Here is a 13,138-nt window from a genome sequence, read left to right on the forward strand (position 1 = left end):
TAATTATATTCACTAAATGCTGTTCATGTTGTCAACTTTTCCCCACTGTGAGAATTACAAAATCAGTCATAAGATTAAATTCAGAAAACGACTACAGCAATTCACAAAATACTAAGCCAGCTGGGTTCATTTAAATCCCCCATGGAAACAGACTTAGTCGTGAACCAAGTAAGACCTACAGCTAGTCTCATAAATCATCTCTTTTTTTTTTTTGTCTGCTCCATTGCTGGGATTGTTTATTGCCACCCCTGATATATGGGGGACTCATCAAAAACAAAAAAGAGGGTTTTTTTTTTTTTTTGTAAACTAGAGAATTATAGTGTAGCTGGTAGTGCTAGCTATACTACCAAATAGAACAGTTGATCGTGCCCATTATTATTTAGTCATAATGATTGTCAACAAGTACAATTACATATTGGCATTAAGTTGGTTGTGATTTTTGTGTCAGTGTATGAGGATACAATTTCAAAAATAAAATACAAATATATACTTTTTTGGTTTTCTTTAAATGTATCTGTTAATGAGTCATAAATTACAAATTACAACCCTCACTATAATTCTATATACAAATATATCGCTGGATTTTTAATCACAAATATTGGCAGAAGATCATAAGCATAATTTGGCAACTCTAACTTTACATTTTCAAAGGTTCTTTACAATTTCATCAATTTATATATAAGAAGCAATATTTAACTCAATCCTTTTACTCTGAGATCATCCAATTCTGAAAAACATTCTGGGTTCTTTGTTTCATTTTTCTCCCTCTCTTATTCTCTCAATTTCAATCTCTCTCTCTCCACATTTGTACACATACACACACTTTTGATTGATCTGGCTTTAAAATTCCATTTCATTTCCTTGCTCCTTCCAATAATATAAAACTTTCAAAAATTGGAATCTATTCCATAGCTAAAAGGTAATATGGTTGCATGGGGGAGTAAAATTATTAGGCACAGGTAGTACACAAGGCAGGTGTGTATATACTATATATTTGTATTACCTTACTCAGCAAATTCTCTAGACCTATAGCAGGCAGATTTGACTTTACCATATAAAATCAGAGATAGCCACATATGCATCATAATACCTATAATGACAATTAAGGGCCATATGTATGTGTGTGTGTGTGTAGCAGACATAATACATAATATTTTAACATATATATGTAAAACAGGCATAAAAAAAGGTGAAAAAAAAAAAAAGAATGTCCAAAGCAGTCAGTACTGGCAAGGAATACTAATCAAGTCTGCATCAGACAAATTACATTTACAAACTACTGTTCCCTAGAGAATTTAATAAACTGAAAATTGGGGGAGTATAATGAAGTTTTCACACAGCCTAAACTATAGCATTATAAATGTGATAATATCTAAACAGATGTAATCAAAGTCTGAGAAAACAAACAAGTGTTACATTTAAAGTATTAGCTGACTAATTTGCACCAATGAATGTAAATTAATGAATATATCAACTTAGAGAAAAATCTTTAAATAAGCCCATGGGACCTCTGTATTTTTAGACATAATTCAGAGAATAAAGGCATGAATTTATATCTTTTAATCAGAGTTCAAGTTTTTAAAATAATGTATTTGGTAGATACTTGCATAATGGTACCAATTTGATGAAGTATATCTATAAAATTGGTTAATTCCTGTGCCCTACATGATTACATAGCTTTACCCCAGAGACACAGCAAGTTAGCCTTTCTCCCCTCTCATTTGTATAATGTAGGTTACAGAAAATAAGACATAAAACATCTTCATATTAACATAAATCTGGAAAATGTGTGACCATTTGGAAAGGCAGAGTATCATTTTAAGAGAAAGAACCTCTAAAGACAGAAACACATACTACCAGTATCAAATTTTCTCTCTACTTAAGGAGTCAATCTACATGTACAGACCACTAGTGTATATAGATACATATAAAGTAGATCAATACAGAGACTATGTACCTTACATCTTAGAAGCAGGAAAAGAGCTGATTTTCAAACTGAAGGACAGATTTTCAAAGCACATAATAGTGTGTTCACAAGATTACAAAATCAGGGAGCCATGATTATATGTTTCCAACTTTTAGAAGGCTGCATTTTTAAAGAAGAGATACTCAGAAATAATATTTTGTTCTGATTTTAAATGACATGAAAGTCATCAGAGGTGAGGAATTTGGACTGGATTTCTGAGCTGGTATCCAAGCATCTTGATTACTGGAACAATAAAACTGCTGAGAACAATCTTTCATAATTACCATTTGCTCACATTCACAAGTCCATATGCACTGATTAACCATATGTGCTTTAGGGTATATAATGAGTAACATATGGGAATTAAAGGACTAAGAAAAAAAATGACTTAAGTACTATTAATGTTTGCTGTTTGAAATATATAAATTTGGGTATAATGACTTACTTTAAGAAATGTAGGAAACAAAAACCCAAGGCACGATTATAAAAACGGAATCTAAAATGTCACCACTGGCATAGTACTGCAACAGTGTGACATACATCTTTTAAGCTCAAGAAACCATTCAGTGGTTCTCAATGATGAGAGCCCATTAAGCACAATACAATAAAATGCAATAGACTTAAATAAAGGTCAACCATCAAATAAGCTGAACAAAGGATACTATTTAAAATTAAGAAAGATATCCTGTCCTTATGTCATTCTGTGGTGCTTGGTTATTTTAGAGGTCAAAAATGGCGAATGTTCTCACTGCTGTGTAATACAATAAGGTATAGACAAACCCTTAAATTGAAATTTTTGTTTCCATTCATCATGAATTACAAATATATGGTAGTGAGTGTCACTATGTTATATGAGAACATTTTAAATGCAAAGTAACATGAATGGGCTCCCCTGAATTTTTCTGTAACAATGAATCTCACCATTGATTACAACAACTAACTAGAGGAAAATGCCAACTGAAAACTCTGTACTGCAAATAGCCCCACAGGAAGGAAAGTTTAAGGAACCACAGGAATAAAAAGGAGAGTTTGGAAAGAAGACCTAATATTCCAGCAAATCCATGCTTAATAGAGTATAGTCTTCACTTACACAGAATTTTGTCAATATAACTTATATCCTTCAAAGTAATTTTCTTCCCAGTGTATTATCAAACACATTTCCTCCAACTTCAAATAATGCCAAATACTGTCTCATAAGAAAAAGCATATTTCAGTGAAGCAAGGGAGCCATCGAAATCTAAAAATAGATTGACCTACTGAAGTAATTTGAGTTCTAGGAAAAGTTGGATTCTTAACATTGCCTGTCACTGAATGAGACAAGGGGCTAGGAAGGAAGGGGATGGCACCATACGTAGTACAGGAATCTATACATACACCCATAGCATAGGCTGCATGTATAAACTATATGACTAATGTTTTCTTTGAACTAAAACCCTTGCTTTGAGATTCCTGACCTGATGATTCCTGCAAGTGTGCACGGCATTGACACCTGCAGGACATCGTACCAGGGTCAAAATAACCAGGAATCTAACAAGTTATGGGAGCTGAATATGACAAATACTAGGAAGATCATTTGTGACAGGCTGTTTTGATTGGCTGTTTGGTTATGATCAATTTTCTTTCTGTAACTTTGTATAAAAAGGTAAGATTGAAATGAGATAGCAGAATGGTCTCTTCAGGGTGCTATGGTCACTGTTGTCTCAGATCCATGATCATGATCATGGCAGAATGGTTTCTTTAGGGTGATATGCCCACCATTCTCAGAGTGCAGGATAGCTATCTAAATAAACGCTCTTCTTATAGATTCAATTCCTGTCTCTGCTCATTGGCATCTATAGTGACAGGAAACATAACCTGGCATTTCTCTGGCAACCAATGCTCCTGGGTAAGTCAGAAATCTGGAGGGCAGAAACTCATTTATAAAACATTGAGACCAACAGCCAACCATACCTACAAAAAAAGTTGATATGCTTTGAGATCCTGGGCATACAATGCCACATGACAGTTCCATAGCCATTCAGATTATTAGCTGCTGTCTTAAAAAAATATGTAGGCACTACTGCCTGGATACTTTAAACTGTATTAGTAAAAGAGAAATTTTCTATTACTATACTTACAATTACTTAGGAATGAATTCATTTTTTTTAAAAGGTAGATTCTTTATAAGATATCAGGATCAAGAAAATTTATGTGGTTCTCCCATTTTCAGAATTTGATCAGGTGGCAGAGTTAATTCTATTATGCTTCCACAAAACGAGTCATTACAACTGAACATTCTTTTACAATGCAAGAAGACATAGTGAGTAAGGTTTTAGACCTAGAAAACCTAAATTTAAATCCAAACACGAATATCTGATAGTGTTTTAATTTTGGAAAAGTTACACCAACTCGCTGGACTTTTGATTTCTAATTTGCAAAAGGGAGTTAATCATAATTAACTCCCGGGAATTAAAAGGAAAATACAATAAAAAAAACAGGTAGGGGCCTCCCTTGTGGCGCAACAGGTTAAGCATCAGCACTATTAAGTGCTCCACAGCTACTGCATCACAAGTTCAAACCACGACCAGGGAGGTGACCCACATGCACAAAAGACCTCTCCTGTCTCTCCTGCTGCTCCCCTCACCAAGTGTGTTTCAGTCAATTCCCTTGTTCTGCTCCCCACTCTGTCTCAGGTCAATCTTCTCATACCCTGTGCCTCTGGCCTACATCCCAGCTCTTGTATGCATAAATAAATAAATCTTACTAAATGAATGAATGAATGAATAAATAAATAAATAAATCTTAAAGATATAAAACAACAGGTAATCAAATATGTGGATGATTGAACAAGATTCCTGATCTTTCTTAGGGTGTTTTTTTAGTACACACTGTAGTGGTTACTTTATAAAATATCTTTGGCTATAGAATAATAGTCCCATATTTGAGGACGGATTAGTGGTTTATATTTATGCAAACAATATATTTTTATTTCTTTACAAATAAATCATAGCAAAAAGTTACAATTACATATTCAATAGTTTTGCTCATAGGTATATTACCTTTTCTATCTGTGAGGAACTAAATTTTTTCCAACAGAAGTTAACACATAGGCTGAACATGCATAACAAAAACTTTACTTAATCAAATTCCCTGGCTTTCATTCAATAGTCATTTACCCAGAGATTCATATATAATAGATATTGGGGCTATATGTAGAATAAAGCACACATTCCAGCTCCACACTTTCTGACTTCTGTGAAAGAGAAAGATAACATAATTATACTAAAGTGTTGACAGTTCTATAATAATTGTTCTTACTATGTGTACTAGAAACCAGAGAAGAGCTGAAGGGCAAAAATTAGATGGAGAAGACTGCTGGAGGACACTACACACAAAGTAAGACAAACTGTTTCATTTAAACATGGAGAGAGAGAGAGAGAGAGAGAGAGAGAGAGAGAGAGAGAGAGAGATTAGTTGGAAATGCCATATCTAGTTTCATAACTGAAGAGACTGACAGTCTACCTCACTGAGGACTTTCCCAAATTTAGCACTGAAAGTCCCACATCCCAAGAAAGCCTCAGACCTGAGCAAACCAGGAGAGGTGGTCATTCTATCCAGCTTAATGAAAGTGACCATCATTAACAGAACTGTGTCCCTCCCTCCCAACCCATATACTTAAGGCCTAACCCCCAAGGGACTGTATTTAGTGATAAGGCTTTTAAGGAGGTAACATAATGATTAAGGTTCAATTAGGTCATAAAAGTGGGGTCCTAATAGGATTAGCACTCTTATAAGAGGAAGATATACCAGCATTTTCTTAAGTTTTTGTTCTGTCTTAAACCAAATTATTTCAGCTAAAAATAATTACATATAATAAAATGTTTTGAGTACGCTGATAGGGCCATTTTCTTAGGTCTTAGATTTTTTTTCCTGGATAACGTATTTCCAAATTTTACTTTCTTAGACAAGGGTATTTTTCCTTACTTATTATATTTTCTGATGAGTTATTTCTATTTTAAAGTGAAATTTAATCTATTTCTTCTTATAGGTTCTATGGGAGAGATGAATACTTTTCTTATAATACTTGAGGTGATGCCCATAATAACCTTTCACTAATACCAAGTGATAGCATCTACGATTTGAGGCTTTATGAGTTACATATACTCTATATACATGATACACCTTAGAAAAAGAAGCATAATCACATTACCATATTAATTTAATGACAAAATATCTAAAATTTTCTTCATAGTAAACCTAAATGTTTTCTTCAGGTTTTTCACATGGAATATTTCACATCTATACAAAGGCACATCATCACATTGTATCTTAATTTGTTATATCTTTCTGTACATCTAGAAAGACTAGAAAGTCATAGCATGGGTGGAGATACCAGCTCAAGATTAAAGAAAACAATATTGCAGCACTATTTACAATAGGTAAGCTATGGAAACAACGCAAATGCCCAAAAATAGACGACTGGATCAAGAAGAAGTGGTACATATATACAATGGAATATTACTCAGCAATCCAAAAAGATAAACTTATGCCATTTGCAGCAACATGGATGGAGCTGGAAGGGATCATGCTCAGTGAAAAAGCCAGAAAGAAAAAGAAAAATATCAGATGGTTTCTCTTATAGGAGGAATGTAGATAAAAATGTAGATAAAAATCAACAGGCGGGCCTCCCTGCTGGTGCAGCAGTTGAGCACTGGCTGCAAAGCCTCCCGCAGCCTCTGCAGCGCCGGTTCGATCCCCCGCCTGGTGAGGGTCCCACATGGCGTGCAGACCTCTCCTGCATCCTGCTGCTCCCCTCAGCCGTGTACTCTGGACCTTCTGCCTGTTCTGCTCCCTGCTCTGGCTCTGGTGAATTCTCTCACCCTCCCGCGCTTCTGACTGTACCCTGTGCTTATATAAATAAATAAAATCTTTAAAAAAAACAAATAATAATAATAATAAATAAAATCTTAAAAAAAAAATCAACAGGCAACCATAAACCAGCGACATTCTGCAGGGGAGAGAAGGGAGTAGGATCAAAAGAGGGGTGGGAATAGCACAAGGGACCATGTGATGGTTCATGGGTGAATGGGGGGTGGGAATTTCACCGGGACTATAATCAAGATAAAAATGCATACATTGTATAAAAATGAAAAATGATGTAAAATATATATAAAATATTTTTTAAAAGATTAAAGTAAACAAAGGTTTTTAGCCTTTGTAAGTTATGAAATGGGCTGTGAATTTTTTTTTAATTATGGAGGCAAGTTAGTCATATAAGTATAAAAGTAATTCAAAATTCTCTCACAACCTGCCTGCCAATGTTTCCGATATGAATCCAAAATTCCATGAAGACTGGTTTTCTAAATTATCCTCAAATACATGATTATTCCTAGTTAGTCAGTAGCATTAAAATGATTTACTAGTATTTGCTTAACATTTTAATTTTTCAAAGTACATTTTTTCAAAATCACCAAGATAATTTTATTTGACCCTGAAGCAAATCTTTGGAAATAAGCACATATACAGATCAGGTAACTGAGGTTCTGAGACAGTAAGTGACTTAGTCATGAAAATGTTGGCTGGTTATTGGTAAAATGGAAACCAAAATGTAGGTTCTAAGACCAGAGTGTTCACCTTTCTTGTAAAGTTATGGCTTTTTGCTTTTATGTAAACTCATTCCACCTGTATTTCAAGTTCCTTCTGTTCTAATTTTTCAGTATTACCCACATCCAAGATTTCTCTTTCTTATTAAGTCCTGTTAATCTAAATGTAATCCTAATGGTCATTAATTTTTTGTTATGTGACTACATAACAATCTGTATGTGTATTTCCTGGCTATGTAACGGTGACATAAGTTTCTTTCTTTTTTTTTTTTTTTTTAAAGATTATTTATTTATTTATTTATTTATTTATTTATTTATTCATTCAAGCACTGGGTACAGTCAGAAGCGCGGGAGGGTGAGAGAATTCACCAGAGCCAGAGCGGGGAGCAGAGCAGGCAGAAGGACCGAGGTACACTGCTGAGGGGAGCAGCGGGCAGCAGGAGAGGTCTGTGCGCCATGTGGGACCCTCCTCCGGTGGCTGGGGAGCAGCTGGGGATCGAAACAGTGCTGCAGAGGCCGCAACCCAGTGCTCAACTGCTGTGCCATGGGGGAGGCCCTGACATAAGTTTCTTAAGGTTTTTATGTATCTCTTTCACAGTCTGTGTCCCTGCGGTATATACCTTCCTATTGTGTTTTGCCTTTGCTTGAACCTGCCTGGTACCCCCTCATTTGCCTCTAAATTTGGTATCCTTATATTTAGTTTACAGTGACTGATCTTACATTGAGGTAGACTCAGTACTGTCGGTCCAGGCTCTTTACAATCCTTGGACAAGGGTTGTTCTTGTAATCTACACTATGTCAATCAGACTCCAAATAGAATTAGAATCAAAAAAGGGAAAGAAGCAAGAAAACATTTGAAGGTAATACGCACCAAAGACAGTACCCTAACAAGACTTTCCATTCACTCCTGGTCCTATATTCTCTAAGTTGCCACAGTTACTGTTCATTTAAAGGTCAAGTTGTTCAGCCTTTCCTAGTTTTGGCCAAGCCATTTATATCCATCCAACAAATTAATTCTATTTTTGGCTTAAGTTAGACAGAGTCACTTTTTGTTGCATGCAAACACAGATCTTTATCTGGTAGACCCACAAAGCTTAGTGCTTAGGAAGGGCTCAGTATCTTTAAATGTTTTGTTCTTATGCAGGTTATATATGCTATTACATATGGAAAACAATATCAACAATTCACCCTGAAGTATACTGTTGCTGTTGGTTAGAATTTTAATAACCAATAGGGAAGCCAGGACCAAACTAACACTGGGAACTCATCTGCATGGAAATAACTTTTTATCACATTTCAGCACCTTTGTTTGATGACTCAGAGTAATAATTCACTGCTGCAAATTATGAAAGGATTGTGGTGAGGGTCTTACAATAGTGGTGCCTTTCAGGGATATTTGACATTTAGGTTAACCCAACTGTTTTTACTGTTCTTCCCAAATATTATATGGAACAATTGTGACCATGAGTTTTCAATATTATTTTGCTACAAGATACATTTGTTAAATTTAACTGCTTATATAATATGACGGTTCCCTTTGAACTAGGTAAGTATTTTATCATACTCCATAGCTTCTCGTGAAAAGCAGTGGATTTCCGTCTTGAATTCACTTAGAATGGAAATTATAATTAGAATAATTTAGGTGTATCAATAATATTTTAAAAGCATAATCAGTTCTCTACAAGGAAAGTTCCCTCTGCACTTTTTAAGAAAAACAAAATGGGGTCTCCCTGGTGGCGCAAGGAGTTAAGACGCAACCTATGAATCTATTTGGAGCCACTGCAGCACCAGTTTGATCCCTGGCTAGAGCACAACATACTTGGTGCAGCAGACCTTTCCTGACTCGCCTGCTGCTCCCCTCAGCAGTGTATTTCAGTTGATCCGTCTGTTCTAATCCCTACTCTGTCTCTGGTGAATCCTCTCAACCCCCACAACTCTGGCCTGTAGCCCAGTTCTTTTATGCATGAATAAATCTTTAAAAAAAAAAGAAAAAAATGCACTAAGAAAATCAACCAAGTACTCTTTCATAATAAAACTGGAATTTAACAACAATACCAATTAATCATATACCAGTGGTTGGTTAATTCAGATTCAAATAGATTATAAACCTAGACTAACTATTTCCATGTGCTCAGTAAACCTCTGTCACTTTAGACAACTGATTCTATTCAGAATCCTTTGCATTCCAGGAGCATGCTTTAATCCTAGATATTACGGAAATATCATGTATGTATATGACATTCCACTTTCTTAATGAAAAGTATTTCCCTGAAGATGAAAATCCTACTGAGAAGGGTCAACATTTTTAAGCATTCACTTCTTTCTCTTTTAGCATACCTACTACTACATGATAGTATTTCCCATAAGATTTTTTTTTTATTTTAAGTTGGCAAAAATCTTTGTGCTGAATCCTTTGAGCATAGCTCTAGTGATAGATGTCAGATCAGCGTTGTGTGGAAGAACTTTTATTTGACAGGTAGATGACAGGAAGAAGCCGCTCTCAAAAATATAAGATATAAAATCCTTCTATGAGATTATTATATTTTGTTCCTATGATTAAATGACTTATTGTTGCTTCAAAGAAATTACTTCATGTAATTAAATTGAAGTGTGAAAACACACAAAAGATACATAGCTATTCAAATTAAGATTGTTTTAAATGTATTATTTGAAATAAATGTGAAATAGTATACAACATATATTTTTAATGATTTTTATTTTAATTTATAGTATATTTACAACCATTAACCTATTATGCATGTAGCATAATCTATAAACAAGGAGCATTTTGGTAAGAGATGACTTAATTAGTGTTGGGTTATGGTATGTGATAACAAAGAAAGTCCTCAATATTTGGTTGTATCTTACAAATCCTGCTATGATTTATGCCAACTCATTACAAGCAATATCTTATTCTGCCATTATCACATCACTTCCCTGAATAACTAGAAAAGAGAGTAAATATGTTTTTGTGGACAAAATCTAGCATTTGCTTTTTGTTCCTTACACCACTTAAAAATAAATCAGGAATAAACAGATACTCAACAATTTTATTTTATATCCTATTACCTACAAATTTTATTCTTTATATCTACCTGGGTTGGAACAAACAGGAATAAATATTTCTTGATTTATACTAAATAGAATACTAGTCCACATATATGTAATGCACATCTATTTAATGAATGAAGAGAAAATTAATTTGCATCTACTCTTAGATCTGTGATTATAATACATTTCAGAATGATCTAAAGTTCTCCTATGTTTTCAGATCTGAGAGGAAGAAAAAGGGAAAGAATGGTAAGATGTCAAAGACAGATTGCTTGTTTTTAGATTTACTTTTGTCTCTAGCTTTCTGACAGGACTTCACCTTTATCTTTTCAGATTTCTCTCTGTAACAGACAGATATTTTCCTTGAATAAGGTGGTTTGCTCTAGCTTAGTAATAGACATATATGATCATGTTTTTTGTTTACTTTTCACAAGAATTAAATCTCAAAAATAATGCTATGAAATGGCTGAATAAAAATAAAGTGATTACCACTATTTTTTTAACTTTTATTTAATGTGCTAGAAACCTAGTAGTAGCTTAGCAACACCACACTATTCAACAATAACACATATCATTGTCTTAGAGTAGAATAACTAAAGCATTTGCATTTTTGACTATTTACCTAATTTGACTTAGCTACTCAAATACAAGATTTCTTCCATATTATGAAATTATTTTATTTTAGATTATAAACTTCAGTTAGATTTGACCATCAAGAGTGTAGAACTATGCTTTGAAAGAATGGCATACTCCTTGGTGTATGCAAGATTTCTAAAAATTAAGATATAACTCAAATACCATACAGTTCACTCTTTCAAAGGCACATGCTTTTTCAACTTAGCTACTATTGTGCTATGGTTATTTAGTGGGACCCCCTCATAGATGAGATTATTTTCATAAATTAGCATCACAAAAATGTAACCTTACCTTACAAAGGAAGTTGATATTAAAACCCAAAGATTGGGCATTTCTTGAGCCTGAGTTCATGTAGTTTCCAACCAAAAGAACTAACTCTAAAAGTCTGTAAAAGCTTTCACTTTTTTTCAGTTCTTCACAGGCAAGAGTTACTGCTATGATGCTAGGTTTGATGTTGTTTACATGTTCTTCAAATGTGAGCTTGAAAAGAATGCCATTGAGACGAGGCCGCAACATTTTCACCGAGCTCATCTGTAAAATAAGAAATTCTCCATCAGAATATACATTTAAAGCAGATTATTTCCCTGTAGAAATAATTTATATGTAAAATTCCTGCATAAAATGAATTTTCATTGGATTGTAACAAATATCATTTTTGCTTGTTTTAGCCATCCTAAAGGGATATTTATCAAAGCTTAAAAGATAGCTAACTGTTCAGTTTTTAGCAATAAATCACCTTTATAGCATTGAGAAAACAATATTGACGCTAAACAGTCGCTATTTGAAAACTGCATAATCATTAGCCAGCAAAAGCATTTAAATTGCCAAAAATTTGTGCCAGTGGTGAACAAAGAAAATTTATAAATACAAAATTGAATGAATAGTTGGGCCACAAGTAAAAGGTGTACATGATGACAGAAATTATAAGTGAAATCACATTTCCTAAGAAATTATCTATTACTATGCTGGTTGAAATCAGAAGACTAGCTCTGATTAAGCATTTAATAATTTTTAGACCTAAAATTTCTATTGAGAAACTATATTAAATATTTATATATGCTCTAAAGAATTTCACCTACTTGACAGAATGTTGATATTAAATAATTAGGTTATGGCAAAATCATGTGAACTTACTTTCAAGTACATTATTCAAGAATTCTATATTGGTTTTCCTCAAAACAGGTCAACTTAGGTTTTAATTACTTGCTTTATAGTATTGATGTACATTATATAGATGCATCTATATTCTCTTTGTAATAGCTCCTACACTAATAATTCTTTTAGCCTTTAATTTCCTGTAACTCCAAATCACTTAACTAGCTTTCATTTGCCAAATGAATTCAGGAGAGAGGCAGGGGGAGGGTAGACACACATGTAAGCAAATGCAATGAAAAGGAATTATTAATGGTCCTAGTTATATTAATTTTTGGCATGTAAAGCATAGTGTCTTGACTACAAATGCTAGGCATGGATTACACACTGATTACATACTGAGATATCTGTAGATGACATAAAAAGACTTTGACAGCATCAACAGAAGTTCTTAAACCACAAATTATCTTTCAAAAATAGCAAATGAGCTGTTGAATAGATCATACCTGCTCTAATGCAGAGCAAGGCATAAATATTATGTAGGTATAGGTATTCCCACTTCCTACCCATCACTAGCTTTTTTATATGATCAGGGTAAGCGACACACCATCCTATTCTTTTGTTTTAAAGATTTATTTATTTATACAAGAAACGGGGGTATAGGCCAGGTGTGCGAGAGGGTGAGAGGATTCTTCAGAGACAGAGTGGGGAACAGAAAAGGCAGACAGACTGAAATACACTGCTGAGGGGAGCAGAGGGAGAGACAGGAGAGGTCTGCCGCACCATGTGGGTATCTCTGCTGCTGGCTGGG

General features: G+C 34.2%; 1 protein-coding gene across 1 annotated transcript in view; it reads right to left on the reverse strand.

Moving 5' to 3' along the window:
- Positions 1 to 13,138, reverse strand: part of LOC119245581 (protein diaphanous homolog 2) — a 711,837-nt gene that overhangs the window by 112,633 nt on the left and 586,066 nt on the right. The window contains exon 21 of the mRNA XM_054695882.1: positions 11,527 to 11,766. Coding sequence (XP_054551857.1) covers positions 11,527 to 11,766 — 240 coding nt within the window. The remainder of the gene's footprint in view (positions 1 to 11,526; positions 11,767 to 13,138) is intronic.

This window comes from Talpa occidentalis, unplaced genomic scaffold (assembly GCF_014898055.3).
Source record: "Talpa occidentalis isolate TD23 unplaced genomic scaffold, MPIMG_talOcc4v2.1 talOcc4.15, whole genome shotgun sequence".
NCBI lineage: Eukaryota > Metazoa > Chordata > Mammalia > Eulipotyphla > Talpidae > Talpa > Talpa occidentalis.